General features: G+C 44.4%; 2 protein-coding genes across 2 annotated transcripts in view; one reads left to right on the top strand and one right to left on the bottom strand.

Annotated features, from left to right (window-relative positions):
* Positions 1-503: 503 nt before the first annotated feature.
* dynll2a (dynein, light chain, LC8-type 2a) lies at positions 504-3,439 on the bottom strand. The gene is made up of 3 exons (XM_063204962.1): positions 3,275-3,439; positions 1,807-1,943; positions 504-1,324 (listed from the first exon to the last, which is right to left on the bottom strand). Exons 2-3 carry the CDS (start codon positions 1,936-1,938, stop codon positions 1,187-1,189), a joined length of 270 nt encoding a protein of 89 aa, XP_063061032.1. The 5' UTR covers positions 1,939-1,943; positions 3,275-3,439; the 3' UTR covers positions 504-1,186.
* Positions 3,440-13,081: 9,642 nt separating this feature from the next.
* The window catches only part of LOC134454155 (myelin protein zero-like protein 2), a 35,447-nt gene continuing 26,071 nt past the window's right edge, over positions 13,082-22,457 (top strand). The window contains exon 1 of the mRNA XM_063204961.1: positions 13,082-13,315. Coding sequence (XP_063061031.1) covers positions 13,264-13,315 — 52 coding nt within the window. The 5' untranslated portion in view covers positions 13,082-13,263. The remainder of the gene's footprint in view (positions 13,316-22,457) is intronic.

Here is a 22,457-nt window from a genome sequence, read left to right as displayed (position 1 = left end):
ATCTTGGGAGTTTGGGGGGGTTAATCCTTGGCACACACACGCAACCACATATACATTACACGTGATCCCGCTAGCCATCTCCTTAATCCAACTCCTCCAGATCTTGCACATTCTTTCTGCCGTGAGTACAGCATTAAAAAAGGGGGAAAAAAGAGGCGAGGGGGGGAAAAAAAGAAGAAAAAAAAGATCACAACATCCAAAGCACACTTTGAGAAACAGCAGGTTGTTCAAAGTTTGTGTGCTGCAAACTACGGAACAAAAGACTTGGAAATGTTAGAGCAGCAAAGAACTGTCGAACCAAATAGTTGAAATCGAACGAGCTTTACGATGAAATTATTTGGAAGCAACCAACATTGAACGAGGCAACTAGAGTGGACTATGTGGGCTTGGATAATGCATGGAATACACACAATACTCAATGTGCTTGGATCCTTCTAGGCCCACTCGGCTGCCGTTCCTCCTCACATAATGTCACTTGACCAGGAAACACACACACACGGTGGTGGGAGAACCACTTCAAAGTGGCAGCACTACTTTACTGAAAGCAAATGCATCCTCGCAATAAGGAACGCCAACACATACAAACACATTCTGTATAAGTCTAACTCTCCTTTATTTATTTTTCTAAATGTGTGTGACTCCATAATCAAAAAGGCCACTTTAAAGCATTTTCGTTTTCTTTTTTTATACAACTGCAATGCTAACAAATTATCCCCCCTTGTTTCAGAGACCGTTAAACAACAGAAAAAGAAACAAATAATTTAAAAAATAACTTCCTCCATACTCTCATGGGCATCGGTCTACATGGAGGGGAAAGAAGAAGAAAACAAAAACAAAATTCAAAAAGCAATTCCCACTGCAACATATACACATATAAGGATGTTTTTTGCAGTCCATGCAATTGTGCACAGCCAGCAGCACAATGAGATGCCGTTGTTGTTGTTGATAGTTGAAGTGGGTGGATGAAACTACAGCCACCGAGTGCGTCAGCGAGTCCAGGTAGTGGAGAGGGTCAAGAGTGGGCAGAGAAGAGAGTGGGGAGGGGGGCGACGAAGAGGTGCATGGGTCTCGTTGTTGTTGTCGGTTTATTTTGCCCCCACATATCCCTTACCGGCCTGCCTCGCCACGCCACGCCCCCCACGGACAGTGATGTCCCCGCCCTCGACCCCACCCCCACCACGCCCCCTCAGCCGGACTTGAAGAGGAGGATGGCCACCTGGCCCAGGTAGAAGTAGATGAAGTGCTTGGTCTCGTGGGTGACGTAGCTGCCGAAATTCCTGCCCACGATACAGTGCCATGTGGGGTTGTACTTCTTGTCGAACTCCTTGAAAGGTCAAACCGAAACACACACACAGACAAAAAGATGTGTAAATATGGCTTCCATTGCAAATCCACAACAAAAGAAGAACCAACATACGATAAAAAGCTTCATTCAGAACTACCATTTTGGCAAAGTCTAAGGTCAATTATAGCTTCTTGCATTATAACAGGGCCTTATTCTAGTAGGATTTTCTGCCACTCATTGGTTTCTTACAAACACATGGGCCTATACTACAAAGCTGGCTCAGGATAAGTTAAGGTTAAGTTAAGAGGTAAATCATCTAATAGAAGAGCCTGGAGTCCTCATTTTCTTAAGAAGAGCTCTTGTATTAAATTAGCTAACTCTTAACTTAACCTTAACTCATCCTGAACCAGCTTTGTAGTATAGGCCCATGGGCTACTGTACACGTCACGTTATTGAAGCTTTGGCAAAAAATACACACAAAAACCACACATTGCATAACACAAAAGCTATGCAGACCAGACCTTTTTGATGTAGGCAGCGATGTCCTTCTCGATGTTGTACTTCTCCATGGCCTGGGTGGCACAGTCCACCGCATCCTGCTGCATGTCCTCAGACATGTCAGCATTCTTGATCACAGCCTTCCTGTCCGTCATGGTGTCTGCAAGCCGGCCAGCCAACACAACACAAGGATGGAGGGAGAGAGAGAGGCAGAGACAGCAAAAAACAAGTCAGTCATAATCGCAACGTGAAAAGGCAGTCGGGATAAGACAAGAAACTCTAAACACATTGAGCATCAACAACAGTAAAGCACTACGGCACTCCCTTCCTCAACCCCCCCACCCGCCACTACAAATGACTTCTTTGAGAATAGTTACCTCATGAAAAGATCCATTTGCCTGAACTCATTTAGGAGCATCAGATATGGCTACGCTGAGAATCACAGCCCTGCCTCTAGGGGGCTGTGTAATTCAGGCCTCAACATGGCGGACAGCCTCTACTTTTCACTCAACACAGACCTCCCTTCACAACGAAGAGAGAGAGAGAGAGAGAGAGAGAGAGAGAATGGGCCACCACTAGCAGACTAGGCCTACGTGGTCAGAATTAGCTGGCTATGCGGCCACATTCCAGGGCCAGAAACAGAAGAGACCACACACATACCCCCTCGAACACTTACAGTTGGGGTCAAGTGCATAGGTTTCCATGCAAGGTTTGAATTACTGCACCATTTATGATGCCAGCCACTGGTATGCTTTATTTCAGAATATTACATGAGAGAAACTGTACTTGTTTTGACATTTTCATACCAGCTTGTGTGGCAAAACTGAGAGGGGGCAATTTGGTTGCTCGTCCTGACAAGAGAGGACGTTTGGCTCCCCCTTCACCCAGACGGTCATGCGCTACAGTGGCGAACTAAGACAATCGATACATTACTGAATACACTCATAGGTCTTGACAGGCAAACGGATGCCATTGGACAGTAGCCTATGCCAAGATGATCACTACCCCGTCCGGCTGTACTAATGTCAGTAAATTGGTGGGCCTGTAGCCTACACTGGACAATCAAAGGATATCACAAACTGCCGCTTAACGATGCGTAGGCTATGTAAAAGGTCAGGTGACTGGTCAAGTGCATTGATCCATCAGTTCAATCTCAAAACATTTACCACCATCGTCACTCAAGTGGCTAAGTCATGTTTTCGATGTTGAATTTTCCAACTACAAGGGGGGATACACCAATTTGTTACAGTGGAACCCTGTGGGAGTAGCCGTTTAATCAACCGCTGTCCACAACAACTGGGTATCATTCTGGGCACATGAGTGGCTTCATGACTGAAGCACGCGCAACGTTTTTAACGCAAGGTGGGCCGCCACAAGTCGCAGAACATCTCCAATCGATTTGTATCAAAGAAACGTCCCCTTTGAAAACTTGCTTAATCAGTGTCGTTAACAACCACTTCTTCTCGCTCGCTGACTCTCCATGCCACTTACCTTGGTTTTTACGCAAATGTTAGCTTCGGAAATGTCCAAGATGCAGCCTAGGTGTCGACCAGCTCCACGTTCCAAATACACCTTGCTATCTCACGCTGAGGCTATCGATTAAGATTTAGCTCTACTCGCGGCAAATATGCGGGTATCTGCTCCCCCACTCTGAAATACCTCCCCCGCCCTAGCAATGCCGCACGCAACGGCCAATCCCATTGGTCGACGAGCCTCCTCTCCCCGTGTGGTGCATGCGTTTTCTTCTAGCTCCATCCTGCCAGCATCTTATTTCATCCCACAATGCAACGTGGATGGAGACGCCACATATACATCCAATCCAGAGGTAGATTGCTACATTTTTTTGGGAAGATGTACCTGATAGCCGGTTTTCAAGTGGTTGAAGATAGAAGTCGCAGTTAAAAGAAACAAGGAAGCAAGCAGGCTAATCACGTCAGAGTCAGAATTATTTCCCTCGTAAATCACAGTCACTAGGTAATTTTTTTCACAAGTGTTTTTGCAGTGCATTTCCAGTAGAGACAGTTGTGTTATTTGTGGGGACATGTTTCTGTGACATATGTGGTGTAATGGTGAATACAATGTATGTGTTGCATGCATTCTTTGCTGATAAAATATGTTACCTGGACCAGGGCCACAGACAGCTGTGGCCAGGCCCAGGACAAAGTCATCTGAAAGCCCCCCCACCCAATTCTCAGCCCCCTTCTCCCTGAGCCTGGGACAATATGACCCCCTTTGTCACCCCCCCGTCAGCAGATACCACCCTTAGCCATTTTGTATTCCATGTTCCATTTCTTTAGGAAATCTTTGGCCAAAACCCAGACATACTGTAGCCTAAGTAAGACGAGCAAAGTAATGTACTGTATGCTCTTCCCAGTTCCCGCAAAAGCCAGTTGTTCATCTTTGACTTGATTCCTAATAGATAGGCCTATACTCTACAGCAGAGATGGGCAAACAAGAGGTCTTGAGTGTTTATAATGACTAAAGTTGGTAAGTGAAAGCACAACTGGGAATTCCCAATTCCCAACATTGTTGTGACACAGTACACAAGTGCACACTGTGAAATTGCATTTATACCTCACCTGTGCAAGTGGGCAGCCCCAGGGAGTAGTGCATCGGGACGGTACCATACTCATGGTAACTCAGTCATAGAGGAGGGCACTGGTTAATTGTTCCCCGCACCAACCTTGTGGGTCGGGAGTTGAACCGGAAACCTTTGCGCTACAAGTCTGATTCCCTAACCGCTTACACATGTTGTGGGTTTGTGTTCGATTTATAACAGGTAAGGGGAGTTGGAACACGACACAAAGCAGAGACATTTGTGACATCTGGCCCTTTGGTCAAAATATTCTAACTCCAATGTGACACGTGGGTCAAAATAATTGCCCACTCCTGCTCTACAGCATCGGCATGCTGAGGTAGTGATGAAGCACCTGCCCCTTCACCTTGCTGGACAAAAAGCGCCCATTATGAATGTTTTCTTTTCTTTTCACAATGTCAGTATTATATTATATTATATTATATTATATTATATTATATTATATTATATTATATTATATTATATTATATTAGCTTATATGATATTAGGCTATATTAGATTTTATTACGGTATGTTGGCCAACAGCCTCTTTAGCCCAGTAAGAAGTATCATCTTTCACAACTCACAAACACCCCCTCCCTCCTGGTCTGGCCCCCACCTCCATCCACAACCAGAGGGTTGAACAGGTCAGTCACTTCAAATACCTCGATAGACAATACACTCACTTTTGATGAACATGTCACCCACGCTCACAAAAGGTCTCAACAGAGGCTTTATGTGATCCGTAAACTCTGTGCCCTCTCCGTCGCTCCTCACCTCCGGTCCCTTCTGTACTCCAGCATCATCCAGCCCATTCTACTGTACTGCCCTACAAAGCAAAAAGGCAGTAACTGCATTGCTGTTTAAAATGAGCTACTATGACTTTAATGCCATATATATCAAAGTCTAAATTTAAATGAAATGAAATGCACAAAAGGTGATAATTATAAAGGAACAAAACTGTCACATGTCAATAATCTTCCAAAAACCACTCATACTGGGTTGCAGTATAATTTTAAAGACAACTTATTCAGTCTTTAGCTCTGCGCAGTTACTGCCTTTTTGCTTTGTGGGGCAGTGTAGTGCTCACCCAGCTTCCACAACATGCTCTCCACCAGCAACAGGAGCAAACTCACAAAAACCACACACACACCACATCCTAAATCATTCACCACCCCACACACAAGCACTGAGCCCAACCTCAAAGTTGTCACGTTCAATAACTAGAGAAACACACTAATCTCCTCCACCCACACTTCACACGGCTTCCATCCAGCCACACGGCAAATGAGTAAGCTTTCCCAGGACCATGGAGAGAGTGGGGCCCAAAGCTGGGTCCTCCTTAAATTGTATGTTGGGCTGGGGGGACCTTTCAGATGACTTTGCCCTGGTTGCGGCCAAAGCTGTCAGCGGCCCTGACGGGCACGCTTCAACAAAAGCTTTGTTCCATCTGCTATTGCACTAAACAACCTCAAAAAGTGGAGAAGACGCGCTCACACTATCGCCTAAATAGGCTACTTAAGAATTCTTAACTGGGTGCTGAATCCCACAAAAACTTGAATGAATAAATGAAGCGAAGGACAGCACTCTTCAGATTTCTTCTTTGTTTATTCGCCCATGGAGTGAAAATCTGAAGAGTGCTGTCCTTCGCTTCATTTATTTACTAAACAACCTCATACAGGTTACAGGTAATGGAGGTAGAACCGATAGAGAGTAATAGAGGAGGTCCCATTACGGTAAGTGTAGTGCAGGTTAGTACTTATGATTAGAGATGAGTAAAGTTAGTTATGTTATGCAGGGAAGCTCTCTCGGAAGAGATGAGTCTTCACTAGCTTCTTGAAGGTTGAGAGGGTTCAAATCCCACCCTGCCACTCCCTGTCTCACTCCATGGATGAGGTGCTCTTTGCGTAGCAAGGAAACGAACCCCTCACTGCTCCAGGGACTGCTAGCAATATACTGTACTTAAAGGTGCACTGTGTAATATTTTTAGTAGTTTATTTCCAGAATTCATGCTGCCCATTCACAAATGTTACCTTTTTCATGAATACTTACCACCACACTCCCATTTTAATGCCTCTTTTCCACTGCTGGTATTCTGGTAGGCCTACAGCTCGACACAGTGTGACTCAGCCACTTTTTGCTTTTTCATTGAGCTGCGTTGTGCCCAATCGAAAAAAGCAAAAAGTGGCGTCCGAGTCGCGCTTTGTCAAGCTGTAGGTCTACCAGAGAACTGGCAGTGGAATAGAGGCATTAGTATTCATTATGACTTGGAAAATTGCTATTCTCTCACATGAAAAGGGGGATCTTCATGGTCCGCCATTTTGAATTTCCAAAAATAAACATTTTTACCTGCTAAACTTACTGTACTTTGACCATACTAGTAAATATTAGTTTATTACTCAGTGAATATTCATTTTAAAGATCAAGTTTGGCAATAGACTGCACAGTTTCAATGAGCAGCAGTTGCAATACTTACTCTGGCCACAATCCTACACAGTGCACCTTTAAAATTACTGTAATGTAATGTAATGTAAAGGACAGACCCAAACACCCATCTGTTACCAGGAATAACCTGCAGTGCTCTACATGTTTATACTCAGCTGATGCTTGTAAAAAAAAATGGTAGCACTATTGTGGCCAGAGTAAGTATTGCAACTATGCTGCTCATTGAAACGGTGCTGTCTATTGCCAAACTTGATATTTTCATGAATATTCATTGAGTCATAACAGGCTACGTTGTAAGTAATTATAATGTGCATTATAATATGTTATTGTTTATTATTATAAGCGCATTTATAACATATTATAATGCACATTATAATTACACGATTACAGATGCGTGGGGTGCAATATGACAAAACGCGAGGGGCAATTTCCCAAACTTCCATGTAGAGTTTGCTGTAGAGTCAAACAACTGTGGAAAACATTAATGATGGCCCTGTTGGCTATCCGCCCCCTATATGATACCTCCAGTATTGTGCAATGTGGTCCAGTCGTCCTAAAGGAAGTATGTGCACTCGGTCGCACGTGGTTGCATGCATAATTTTAGGCACACAGCAAGCATTTCCCCAGCCTTACTTTATGGGACTTGAAGCTGTAATTTTCTGATTCCAAGACCGACTCCCTAAGCCTCAGCCGCCGAGGAACACCTAGGCAAACAGGTCAGTTGTCCCAGGCCAAGGGAGAGAAGAGGGCCCAGAATTGGGTCCTCATTATATATTAGGTGGGGGCCCCTTTCCAATGACATTGTCCAGTGCTCAGCTAAAGTTGTCAGCGGTCCTGTTTGAAACATCAACAAATAGCACTGCCTAGTTTGATATAAAGTTCTACATAAGAAGCTTATTTTATACTATTTAAAGTGCCACAGGTGCTTAACAACCAGAAACCCCTCAATTTGGCACATACTCCCAATAAATACCCAAACCTCCAAATCCCTATAAATCCCCCCAGGCCCGTCGACAGGAGGTGCACAAACGGGTCAGTTATCCCGGTCCCAGGAATAGGGAGGGCTCAGGTTTGGATCCCCATTACATGCATTGGGAGAGGGGCCCTTTTAGATCATTTTGTCCCAGGCCTGGTTGGCGGCTATAGCTGACAGGGGGGTGTCAAACAAATCAGTCGTCCTGTGCCCAGGGAGAGGACAGGCCCACAATTGGGTCCCAATTCCATTGCTTGTATTGGATAGGGCCCCTCTCAGATTGTGTAGTCTCAGGCCCGGTCATTGCAGTCAGCGGCCATGATTCTCCAGTACAAACATTATCCAGAGAGTTCAGACTCTTATAGACTGTTAGCGGTTGGAGACTCTTATTGCTCAGAGAAATCAGAAAGTTTTAGAAAGTTTGTGTAGTTTTACCCAGCTTCTGGGTAACCTAGATGTATGACGTTCGTTATTATGTCAAACAGTTATAGCAAAATTTAGATTTTTCTTATACTTCAGACATGTACCTGTATAAGTTATATCCGTTACCTGACATGTTTCGATGGTATAGCTTCCGTCCAAGCTCTCCCACACCTGGACCACCATCCTACGTAAGAGGACAACTCTAACAGCAAGAGATGTGACCAACCTGTCATTGTTGACATCAACATCCATGTGACCCTCTGATGAAGACGGAAGCTATACCGTCGAAACATATGAGGTAAAGGATAAAACTTTTACATGTCTGAAGTAAAAATCTACATTCTGTGTACCCTGGATACTCTAAAGCAGTGCTTGTTAACTGGTGGGACTCGGGACCCAAAAGTGGGTTGCGGAGGGGTTCTGGGTGGGTGGCGGAGCTGTGGTGTAAAAATGTACCAATTCACCACAAAATTGATGCAGTGTTGAATAAATGACTGATGTCAAAGACAATCAAGCGTGGTTAATACTCTTCACTAGTTCTTCATAGGCGTGTTGTACCTGTGTCAGCATACAATGCAAATATTGATGCATTCCAGTATTATCAAATGTATGCTTCTATTTTTGATCATTTGAGGATTACGACAGCACGACCAAAAAAATAGAGGTCACAACGTAATCACTATGGAAAAATTGCGGGTCCCAAGACTATGCCAGTTAAGAGACACTGCTCTAAAGTACTCTACGTATTCTACTCTACTCTACTACCCTGCCTTGCTGCAGTGGGTTCTCCAGGTGCAAGTCATTTCTCCAAGCTTGTGTCCTTGTCCTTTCCTCTGTCCTCTGTAGCTGCTGTTCACGCTGCTGACACATGACTGCACAACGACCCACAGCACTAACCATCTAGTGAAGTTTGCGGATGATACAACACTGGTGGGCCTCATCACTAAGGGCGATGAGACCCACTACAGAGAAGAAGTAGACCTGCTGGCCAGATGGTGCAAAGACAACAACCTCCTGCTGAATGTCAACAAGACCAAGGAGATTGTTGTCAACTTTCAGAGGGTCCAAAAACAACTGCCACCACTGACCATCGACGGTGATGCTGTGGAGAGAGTGAGCAGCACCAAGTTCCTTGGAGTGCACATCAGCGACGACCTCTCTTGGACCACCAACACTACATCACTGGCGAAGAAGGCCCATCAGCGTCTCTACTTCTTGCGCAAACTAAAGAAGGCAAGTGCTACACCCTCCATCATGACAACATTCTACAGAGGAACCATAGAGAGCGTCGTGTCCAGCTGCATCACAGTGTGGGGAGGAAGCTGCACGGAGAAAAACAGGAAGACACTCCAGCGTGTTGTGAAGACAGCGAAGAAGATCATTGGAGTACCACTCCCCTCCCTGCAGGACATTTACACCGCACGCCTCACCCGGAAAGCACTGATGATCATCAAAGACACAAGCCACCCTGCACACAAACTGTTCAGCCTCCTGCCCTCTGGAAAGAGGTACAGGCGCCTCCGTTCCCGTACCACCAGGCTTGCAAGCAGCACGATGCATCAAGCAATCAAGATACTGAACACTCAACCCACTCTCCCTCCACTGTCAGCCTCTAGCCAGCCAGGCCACTGACAACCCTCCCCCCCTCATCCCCACCACCATATCTGCGACTGAACATTCCACCTGCACTACTACATCTGTGACTGAACTTTCAACCTGCACTAACTCAAAACATACACATGCACACACACACACACACACACACACACATACATACACACACACACACACACACACACACACACACACACACACACACACAAACATATATGCAGGCACACACACACACACACACACACACACACACACACACACACACACAAGCACACCGCACTTTCTGCACTAAACCCAAACATACACACACTGACACACAACTCATACTCACACACACACACACACATACACAGATACACAGACACACACACAGACGCACACCGCACTTTCTACCTGCACTAAACACACACACACACACACACACACACACACACACACACACACACACACACACACACACACACACACACACACACACACACACACGCACACAAAACACATACAAACACACACACACACACACATACTGCTGCTGGTGTATTTAATAAACCTATTTTAATTATTTATTTTCTTCAAATGCTACTATTACTATGTCAGAACGCTATAAAGGACTTTTAGGAAAAGCACAACAAAATACCTCCTCTTAATGTATGTTCTCTACAAGTCTTCTGTTGTCCAGTCTTGCACTTTAAATGTCTGTATGAGCAATGTCTATGTCCATACTGTCCTATGTCCATGTATGAGTACTGTCTATGTCTATACTGTCTATGTCCTTACCTAGATTAGTCTATGTCTGCATGGGAGAGCAAGAAACGCAATTTCAAATTCTTTGTATGACCAGTGCATGTAAAGAAATTGACAATAAAACTTGACTTGACTTGACTTGAACTTGGGTTAAGTTAGTTTTATATTGGACATGCATCTAATATTTAAAATGTGATTTATTTGGGGGGAAAACACTTCGTGACAAGCCAACTTTTAAATATAGACAGAATTCCTCATGTTCCCAGACAAGTCTACAGGCCCAAAAGGCCTAATAGGCCTATCATGGGACGGGGGGCAGCATTCTGTCCTCATTACATGGCATGTATTGGGTGGGGGGGCTTCCCTATGCCTTTATCCTGGGCTCGGCCAAAGCTGCCAACAAGCCTTAAGAAGAGCACTACAAGAAGCTCGTAGATCATGCTACATCAAGCCATCAATTAGTTTTTTAGACATTTGAGAATTCCAGTGCAAAGTATGCAACCCCATGTGCCGCATTTAATAAGGCAATACAGGGTCTTGAATATACTGTGGGACCTAGAGTTGTTGGCTTATTCCCAAAGAAAATCTGCAAAGCCCCCAGAGGGGGCCTTGCTATGTTCTGACCAAACATCCCTGATAACATTTGTTTTATCTGCACCATTCCAGATGGCCCAGGATGCCTCTGTGTAGCCTGCACTCTGCCACTCCCAGTGTTCCTCTCTGAATGTACATGCTGAGACGACTCACTAAACTGTTTGGCATCTTACATTTTTCATGACTATGTGTAATTGGCTTGTGCAAACAATCAGCTAGTCAGATTGCTGTTGTGTGATTGATCTGCTGTTACTGCCTGCCGTGGTTTAATTAGTAATGATGCAGTGAAAGACTGTAGGCAGAAGGTGGCGCCAGAGATTCTGGTCACATCACATCACGCACACACACAGGCATGCACTTACGGCACACACACTCACACACACACGCAAGCACCCGCGCACACGCGCACATGCACACACACAGGCATGCACTTACGGCACACGCACACACACACGCGCGCACACGCGCACACACAGCCCCACCTTAATATCTTTGTGGGGCCCTCTCATTGACTTCCATTCATATTAACCCGAACAATAGCTATAGAATGCTAAACAGTGCCCAAACCAAAACAATCCCTAACCATAACCTGTCAGTGAGGACTTCAACTTTTACCTGTAGCAACAAAATTACCTCAGTAAAACGGATTAAAACATGTTAGGTCCAGGATTTGAGCCCCACATGGAGCGCGGGCCCCACCTTGTTGATGTGATCGAATAGCAGTGGCCTCATGAAGGTAGATTGGGGCACACACACACACACACACACACACACACACACACACACACACACACACACACACACACACACACACACACACACACACACACACACACACACACACACACACACACACTCCCACCAATGCAAAGGTAGTGCAAAGTAATTCTTCCATTTATCTGTGCACAGTTCCCTGTTTGCCTCTGTGTAACCCTCGGCCTCCTGATTCATCCTCATTTGGCATCTTCTCTGACTTCAGGGGACTTGTGACCCCCAGAGATGGTATAGGTGTCTTCAACCTGTCTACCGAAGTATACATAACCTTAATAGCCTCCCAACATCAAGGGTTGCCAGCAGGGCAGACGACAGGGGTGGGGGGTTTTCAGTGAGGGGGCCCTTTTTTATGACTCTCTCCTGGGCACTAGTTAGGATTTAAAGGCAATGGCAATAGATGTCCTTTTTGAGACAATTATATGGAGTCTGAATAACTTTCTTTGCATTCTAAACCACAAGAGAAACACCTTTGGTCTGGCCCCTGTATTGCAATGTTGGAATCACAATGTGAGATGTAGTCTAGGAACAATATTAATGTATTACTCTTTTTTATTCACTGTGTTCACCCCTCTCCAAATTATGTATGGACTGAATCAAACTTGAAATGTAGTAGCGAAGCTAAGCCAGAAGGGGGAAGCATATCATCCAATTGACAGTAGTTGAACAGGGGAGGCTCTCTCAATGTTTATTTTTTCTGTCTAAGTGGTATTGTAGTTTACAGTAGTAAAATTATTGTAGTAATATAAAACAAATAGTATAGGTAAAATACTACACAGGAGACATAACTTTTGACTTTGGGTGTTTAGGTGTAGCCTGGTCCTGACCATCCCATAAGAGGCAATCCTTGGCCGGAAGTACGTGGATGGTCTCGCGAGGCTAGTTTAGGTGTGGTTGGAGGACTTTTTTCTGCTGCAATATATAATTGTTAACATGTTCAATGCCGTGACATTTATTTTTTTACCAACTTATCACATCAATGGTCTTGGGTACTCCAATTTCATTTACAACAATGCAAGTGGTCATTCTTCCAGAGCCATGGATCGGTCATTATTTTCATCGCCGCCAGGAGGCGCCCCTGCTAATGTTTGTTTTCAGCCATTCCCTCCTACCCTCCTTATCCGCTCCTTCCCAGGAATCGGAGCCTGAGGTGTCCTCCTCCCATAGTTCAGGTGCCAAGAGGTGGTCCTAGACCTAGACGGGGCCGTGGTGGGATTTTGTCTTGGGTGGACTCAGTCGATCAAAGAGCCGGAGCCGGAGCGCTGAGCTCCGATATCGCCGAGCTGAGGATATACAGTCCCTGGTGCGTCTTTGGTCTGGTACTCCTGTCCCTGCTGCCTCATGTGCGTCAACAGGCTACCACTTCTAGTCCTCCTTGGACTCGCAGCTTCAGGTGGGTCTGAAAAGTCTTTAACTGCTATTTGAGAAAATTGGTTATTTTTGTGATTGTTTTATTTTCATACTAACGAAAACTCTGTGGCGCTCGGTATTTTGTGGACTAACATTTCTGTTTCCAGGCTATGATATACTTTGTAGTGTTATTTCATTCGTCGTAGTGTCTACTGAAACTTGCTATTAAGACAAAGTCTTGAGGAAATGTTTTCTTGACTCAGAACTTTTAAATTCTAAATGCGTGACGTGCGTAAAAGGACAATTGGCGCGCCGGTCTGGTCCACAGAGGAAAGTGATGTACGCACGACACTTGTGCCACGTTATTTTATCAGACTGTTGTGCGCCCAGCGGAACAGATCAAAGCCGGGCTGCCCAAGTAACATGATTACTTTCCTGCCTTTGACATATTGTTTGCCACAGTTGCGTGCTGGTCTAGACTATCGTGCCAGAAGACGGCCAGCTGTTTCCCCTGTAGATGCCAACCACGCCGTTTGTTTCCAGAATAATTAATGTTGGCTGGCAGGCACGGGAAAGTCACCAATTCCTTGTGTAGTAATGTAAGCCTACTGCTCTGGTGGGTGCTATACTGTAACCTGTCAACATTTCATGTCAATATTTCAGCAAACAGTACTGTTGGCCAAATCGTGGCTACATTCCTGGCGACACGTAGGTTTTATTTTTCAGCAGGAGTTCGGTATGACAAAGGTGATGCATTCTCTGTACCCTTGGTCTGTAATCCTGGTGGTCATCTCACCTATAAGTGGCTTAAACATGAAAGTGCAAGCAGTGCGCCATAGGCTGCGCGTCAGTGCGCTATATGTTGTGCTTGTTAAGGGCACACACACTTAATCACATCACCAGATTGTTGCACTCCACCGATTTTGTGCGCCCTCGCTATTGTTGGCATTTCCTCTCATCTCCGTCCAAAACTTTGTAGCCTACACATGCAGCGTTTACTGTCTTCCTCCTATAGTTCTCACCGAGGGATGTTTTCTAAAACAAGCAAAGATTGCCTTAACTACCATGACAAGACAGTAAAATGTCACCCAACCTGTTAGCGAAGTAGAAATGCGTAACGCTGATGATAAGCCTGATAGATATCTGCTTTTCTTTGACGGTTTAACGGTCATTTGTTAATGTTGAGTTTACTCTCCCTTGGGCAAAGTATTTGAGCGAATTGGTGTTTAATTGACGATATATTCCCAGTCGCGGATTCGGGGAAGGAGGGGAGTGGCTCAGAGCGCAATAGAATCTTGACAAGACACGTTTCAGTCAGAACATGTTGGGCAACTTCTGGCTTCCGTTCAGTACAGATGTGAGGGGATGGTGTGGGAAATTAGTAGGCTACAAGGGAAACTTATTGGAAACCCCATAAGAGTCCTTCAGAACCTACAGCCAGGATTATCAGTGACAAGAAAGAAAGATCTGATACATTGAAAAACTATGCCCAGACCCGTTTTTCGACTTATTTATCTGTCAACAAAAGCAAAATACCATAGAGTGGAATTTTCCTTGTCTGTTTTCTCCGTCTCTCTGCTCAGCCTGGTCTGAGTGACCTACACAGCTGTGCATGTATAAACTTGTCTAAGCAAGTCACCCCTGGCAGGCCGCATGTAGCTACACACACACACACACACACACACACACACACACACACACACACACACACACACACACACACACACACACACACACACACACACACACACACACACACACACACACACACACACACACACACACACACACACACACACACGCCTGCCAGACACATAGTCACTCACAAAGTATGTTGTGGATTAGTTTTGATTTGAACACATCACAGATTGGCTGTTTGTGGATTCCAATTGACACTCCTTACCTTAGAGCTGTTAAGTCAAACTGAATAGACTTACACTTGGTTAATCTCATGGATACGAGAGCACAACATTCACAATATCTTAGATCAGTCATATGGTGCGGAAAAAATAGAGAATTGTATTCATTTATGTATTTATTTATTTTCATAGGATAATAACCTAGTAATAGTGCTAAACCTCACACAGCATTAGACAAGGGACCTTCTAATTTGTTGTCCTAAATTCTTTAATGTAAAATGAAAGTTATTTCTGACTTTACAACACAAGTTTTTAATACAACAGACAGGAATGTAAGTGACTCGAGACAAAAAAGGTATAGACAAAGATGGCTAGCTCATCAGGAACACTTCTTTCTTTGAAGCCACCTTATTGTGTAGTTGTTGGATTGGGCTATGTAAAAAAAATACCTGTGGAGGAGTGTGTTGTGCATGCTACAACATATTTGGGAAAACTGGGATGGAGACGGGAAGAAAGGGCTGGATTCCAGTCTCCACCACTAGAGATGGGATTTATGGCTCTTTGACCGGATCCGGTTCATAGTGGCTCATTCCTTTCAAAGAGCCGTTCAAAACACTGGTTCATTCTTTTAAAATGTATTCAGTGTTAAGAAGATCGCATTTAATAAGCTATCTTTGGCCACAGTGGACTGTCCTCCTCCTTCTAAAGACCAGTCTCCACCGCTAGAGATGGGATTTATGGCTCTTTGATGGGATCCGGTTCATAGTGGCTGGTTCCTTTCAAAGAGCCGTTAAAAAAACCTGGCTCATTCTTTTAAAATGTATTCAGTCTTAAGAAGATATCATTTAAGAAGCCATCTTTGGCTCATGGTGTCCAAACAACAATGGACTGTGCTCTTCCTTCTAAAGACCATGCCACTCTCTGAGGCAGAGACACTTTTTTTTTTTAATTGAAGTAATCCCATAGAGGTGACATGAAAACAGTGGCTCCCTAGCTGTGATTCGGTTCCCATCGTTCACGTCTAGGAGCCGTTCAAACGAATCGATTCATTCACGAACGACACAACACTATCCACCACCTCCTAGGCTACTCCTCTCTGGTTTCCCTGGTGTTGATTGGAGGGAAGCGCTGGATCACAGTTGACAAAAGGACAACTTGATGGCCTGCCAGTTTTTTTCCGTGCTGCGCGTCCCGGCCTCAAGTGGGAAGCTGTGGACGGATTCACAACGCTTTGTGCTCAGGGCTTCCTGCCTCAGTGGTCATTTCGGATTATATTAACATTCGGGGAAAAGGGAAGATGCCGCTTTCCCATGATAACATGCTTTTCCACGTCGTGCAATCAGCCTACAGTATCATTTCCTAGCAACAAAACACGCAGTGGTATCCAGTTTCTGAATACATGTAGACTATTTCTCAACAGGGGCTCTACAGCCATCCAGGGGGCATTAGGGGTGGCCAGGGGGTCATTGAGAAGGATAGAGAGGAGGGGTGCTCAGTTGCCATTGGGGGACATTAGCCTATTTATTTTGTAATACTAAGGGTGGTATTGGCATGAGGTGTTTGGCGTTCTGATGAGGTCAAGGGGACATTGGGAGGCTTATGATAAGATCAAGGGGGCGTTTGTTCAAAAAAGGTTGAGAACCACTGATTTAGACCCTTCTGAGGTACACTGTTTAGTTTTAGGGAAGATGCTCAAAGTTTCTACTTCCAAGTTAATGTCCATGTTTATGTTGTACAGTTTACATTCTTCTGCGTGTTGCTGCAGTACTGGAGACCAGCATAAAGTGTCCATGACTGAGGAACTGCTCAACACAACATACAATTTCACTTCAACGATTGTAATCACTAAAGTTCCTTTCACCTCATGTTTTTCCAAGACCAGTCATTAGTGCTCCCCTTATCTGATCAGTCTAAGCGTGCTTGAGTTATCATTTGGAAAGAATTAAAGCCAAAATGAGTTGTACCAATTTTTATGATGCTCTTAGCCATTTGTGTGGAATGTGAACTTTTATTTTGAAGGTTGGTCCATCAGCTTCCATGGTGCTGTGAGTGGCCCAAAGTTGGGCTGGTAGTTCTGTACTTTACTTAGTCACTTAAAAATCACTTTTCAATTGTTGGTGTTGTAGTGTCTGAGTACCTACGTAGTATTTGAACTGTTTGACCCAGGACTGAAATGCCTTCTCCATCCTTTTTATAGTAACACCCAGTGGAAGTAGGGAATGGGTTGCCTATTGTGTTCTTCCCGAAACATGAAGCTTGTATTGTGTTGTACTAAACAGTTGGCAAACACCAATAGGACACAAGTGCATTGGTCCGACCCAATACCCCCCATCCACCTAAATGGGAATCATGCAGTGCAGTACTAAATGTTTGACTCTGAATTGCATAGTGGTTATTATTGACCCCATTTGAACCTTCATATTCAGAGCAATGATGACATCTCAGCCCAAACTCCCTTCAAAACTATCTCTTAAAGCCATACCGCATCATTTTTGCGGTAATCATTTTCCACCTCCCCTTGAGCTAAATAATTGAGTTTTACCAGTTCTTCCAGGTGTTCTCTTAGTCTGCTGATGTCACTTCTAGTTCCAAACTAGCAATTATCATTGAATCTTATGATTCAGTCGTATACAGTATACTAGACTGGAGGTAGAATTTGCAAGTGCATGAGAGATGTAAAACTCAATTACTTAACTCAAGAGAAGATGGAAAATGGGATTATTTCCAGAAATAGTGCTCTATCACTTAAAACTTTACAGTATGCATTAGAGTTCACACTCTGCAGAACAGTAGTGCAAACAGACCGATAGTGAACAGTGCTGTGCTATACATATGATAACAGGTTCTCTATTCAGGGAAAGAGAACTGCACGGGCCTATTGGGCCCAGGCCCAGGGGCCCAAGAGTCAAGGGGGCCCTGAAGCTCTAGCTTCTATATTTGCATTCTCCTATTGTGTTACAAAGTCACACTGTATTTAATAATTTGATATTGTGTTACAAAATCACACTGTATTTAATAATTTCACATTGTGTTACAAAGTCACACTGTATTTAACAAGTGTATTTTCACATTTTCTTGGGGGATAACCCCTGCACCCTCTCGATAGCATAGACTCTCACACCTGGCCTAAATGCCTGAATCTTTTTGTAAACTAGCAACACCCATTGACTGGGGCCTTTCTTGTTGCCTGGCCCAGGGGCCCATGGAATCATAATCTGCCCCTGTACCTGTTGTCTTTCATCTGTGATCACATCATCCTATTGATAGGATGAAAGCAAATGGCCAGATTATCGCAGGTATCCCAATCATTGCAGTCATGATTGAATGATGTGTAGGCCTTCTCGCCCTCATCAGGAGGAAATTGATCTAAATCCCTCAAAATCAATGGCTGACTGTGTTTGTCCAGAGAACATTTTTTAGTCACCGTGGGTGGCGGGGTCATATCAGATGTGGTATGTATATCAGAGCCATGTCACTGTCTTCATTGGAAAGGTTACGTTGTTCCTTGTCATATGAAATTTGATTAATTTTGTGATTCATGTGGCTGCCTTATCTAAAAACTGTTTGTAAAGTTAAGTTTATGCCACAATTAGAAACATTTGTTTTACAAATGAACTTTTAGAAATGGGATAAAACATGGATTATTATTTATACACCAGGCACCCCCAGGTATAGAGATGATGAAGTTAAATTATACTCACAAGTTACTTTAAGTAAATCAAGTAGCTAAAAAAAGAGAAGCCAGTCCAAACTGTTCTCTGTTATTGTCTCACTGTGGTGGAAGAGGCCAGGGGCTACAAGACTAGGGTCATGTCTTTTCACTTTCACAAAGCCAGTAAAGACCCTTTTCTTTCGTGGCTCATTTTATGCACTCACATCTGATGCCCCAAACCAGGGGTGTCAAACTCAAATTCAAAGTGGACCAAAATCAAAATCTGGGATGAAGTTCAATATTTGAAATACACTGAAATTATGCATAGTAGACTTAAAGCTAGGCAAATAACACGTTCTCATCAAATATACTGTACTTGTGCAATCGTATACCTCTGTGCTAGTATGTGTCTAGACTAGTCTGAACCCACTCATATTTCCTGTGATGCACTCAAGTTTGCCTTCAAGTCATATTTTCTAAAACATTAATGTGTATGTGGGCCAACACACTTTAAATAATCTCACGGGCCAAATAAAATGGCTCTACAGGCCTGAGTTTGACATCCGTGCCCTAAAAACCCTGTGCACTAAAGCCTGCTCTCATGCACTTAACCTTTGAGGAGAAATGATTTCCCCCCTAGTTCGTTCTTGACCATTCTACAACTTCCATTGATCTCTGTGTTAAAAAATTCTGCAAAGTCCTTGTGATATCGTCATAGTGAGAACTCAAAACTTTTCCAACATTCTGTATATGTGATGGAACTCAAAGGGTTAAAACAACTCACAAACCCTGCTTTGCCAGTACTGCATGCTTTGTTTTTCTACAGGTATCATACTCATTATATTATTATGTAAGTTACTTTGGATCAAAGCATGTGTAATGTAATGTAAAAACGGAAACATTTGCAAGTATAGATTAAAGAACCAAATTAGGCAGCCCTGTCTTCAGTTTTCCCCTGTGGGTCCGGGAAAAAAAAGGGGGCAAGCAATTTGCCAAGCTCACATCAGTTGACCCTCTGGCAGTGTTTTTCTTATGCAGCTTATCAAAACTATTATGGTTATCGGGCTCATTAATAACAATGAGCCCATTGTATGACGGCCGTCCCCGCCCAATAACACGGGGGCTAATGCCTCATTATTAGGAAGCCCAGCTATTGTCTGATGAGATCGTATCAGCTGACTCCATCCACGGACTGGCTTGTCATTTAGCCAACACCATTTTGCTTTGCTTTTGCTTTCCCTCCCCATTTCTCACTCTCGCAGTCTCTCTCTCTCTCTCTCTCTCTCTCTCTCTCTCTCTGTCTCTCTCTCTCTCTGTCTCTCTCTCTCTCTGTCTCTCTCTCTCTCTGTCTGTCTCTCTCTGTCTGTCTCTCTCTCTATCTATCTCTCTCTCTCTTTCTTTCTCTCTCTCTCTCTCTCTCTCTCTCTCTCTCTCTCTCTCTCTCTCTCTCTCTCTCTCTCTCTCTCTCTCTCTCTCTCTCTGTCTCTGTCTCTCTCTCTCTCTCCACCCGTTTGTCTCTTTTGGGGTGTGGGGGCCCCTCGATAATTGAGTGCTCATCTTTATCAGTGAAGAATCAGTTGACTATTCAGCAGCGCTCTTTATCTGTCGGGGGCTGATGTGGGGGAGAATGTGCGTATGATGGAGTTATGTGCACTTGCTACTTTTGACTTTTCTCAGGCAACAACTCCCCCAGTCCAGAGGAGCTGTTTTGCTTTACAGTAAACTCCCAGTCTAAACGTTGCATGCAGTTGTTTATCCTGTTTGTTTTTTTTCTCGTAAATCTCGTAAATACAGTATGTGTCTCTCATCAATGTATAGGCCGTGCTCTTGTAGTTTGTTTATGGCCCCATTTATGTACACGTTGCTTTGCATAAATGCATGTGCTAAGTTTAATGTGATATGATGTGGTCTCCTTTCGGTGGGGTTAAGTGGTTCTATGGTGCACTGGAAACATGCAGAGTAAATGTTGCAGTGTTAATTTAACACTTTTCTGTGCACATAATGTCCCACTCAATTTCAGTGTTAAATTTCAACTCTTGAAATCCTCAACTCTTCTCACTATGAAGCCATGTATGCTCTTTAATTAACACCGAGCAAACTCTCGGTGTTAATTGAACACTCAAAGAGTCAAATTTAACACTAAATCGAGTGGGGCCACATATGCTCAGAACAGTGTTAAGTAAACACTCCAAATTTTACAATGTTGGGGACCCAGCTTCTGGTATGGCCTGTGTGATTTCCCAAGCCCCACCCTTTCCTGGTTCACTCCAGACCATATCACAAGTGAGCTATGGTCTGGAGATTGCCTACAGAATTTCTCGTAGGGGAGGTGTGGTTGGCGATTGGCCTACGGCCGTTTCTTGGCCAATACGTGTATCATTTGGTGTATACGTGTATGTAGCCCCTTAGCATGGCCAATCATGTCAGTTGTATTCAAACAAACTGTAAGCTGTAAGCTTCCATTTGTCAAGTAATACACGTCATCATCTTTCTACCCCTCCCCGCTGTCGGATTGGCACCATATCACAGGCGAGCGTTTTGGAGAAAACGCTGTCTTTCAGATGCAATGAACAATGCTATGCAAAGCGGCATGGGATTTCCCAGGCTAGCCCTACCTCATCTCTCCCCCACTACTTTCCTGTCAGCATCTTTACTACAAGACTTTCCTAATGACGACACTAAGTGCCTCAAAATGCTGAAAACATGGGGATAAGAAAACAGGGGTGTTGGGGAGCCCTAGTGGGGTGTTGAGACGGAGACAGCTGAGACAGCTGCGAGGGGTCGGTGCTTAGTTTCCATTGCGGGGCATTTGTCTATTTTTGTATTTTTTAATACTAAAGGGGGGCATTGGCAAGCTAATGATGAGGTCAAGGGGGCGTTGGGAGGCTTGTGATGAGGACAAGGGGCGTTTGGAGCTGTGTGTGTGTGTGTGTAAGTGTGTGTGTGTGTGTGTGTGTGTGTGTGTGTGTGTGTGTGTGTGTGTGTGTGTGTGTGTGTGTGTGTGTGTGTGTGTGTGTGTGTGTGTGTGTGTGTGTGTGTGTGTGTGTGTGTGTGTGTGTGTTGGAGGTGTGTGTGGGTGTTCAAAAGCAGTTGAGAAACACTGCCCTAAAACAAAGTTGCGTGTTGGATTTATGAGAGCTGTCGAGTGCTGTTTATGAGTCTGGGCTGATGGTAAAGTAAGTGGCCCACAGGTGCAGGCTCTGGTGTTACATGCGTGCAGGATCCAGCCCTAGATAGCAAACTGGTGCATGTGTTTGTGTGTGTGTTCGTGTGTGTGCGTGCGCGTGCGCGTGCGCATGCATGTGCATGTGTGTCTGTGTGTGTGCGTGTGTGTATGCGTGCATGTGTGTGTGTGCGTGCGCATGCATGTGCGTGTGTGTGTGTGTGTGTGTGTGTGTGTGTATGCGTGCATGTGTGTGTGTTTGTGCATACGCAGCCGTGTGTCTGTTGGTGTGCATTTAGGTGTGTGTTTATTGCAGGTGTGTGGTGTAGTGTGTGTCTGTGCCTGACTGTGCGCGCCCTAGTAGTCTCAGATTAACGCGACCCCCTTGAGCTAAATCCTGGTCTGTGATCATCCTTTATCCTCTGATCAGACAGGGCCTGCATATCAAGTTCAGTCTTGAATTTGCCGATAGGTTAGGTTGCTGAAATGGCTGGTTGTCTGGGAATAAAAA

This window comes from Engraulis encrasicolus, chromosome 8, assembly GCF_034702125.1.
Source record: "Engraulis encrasicolus isolate BLACKSEA-1 chromosome 8, IST_EnEncr_1.0, whole genome shotgun sequence".
NCBI lineage: Eukaryota > Metazoa > Chordata > Actinopteri > Clupeiformes > Engraulidae > Engraulis > Engraulis encrasicolus.
Note: the sequence above shows the minus strand (reverse complement) of the source record. Positions and strands in the feature narration are given on the sequence as shown.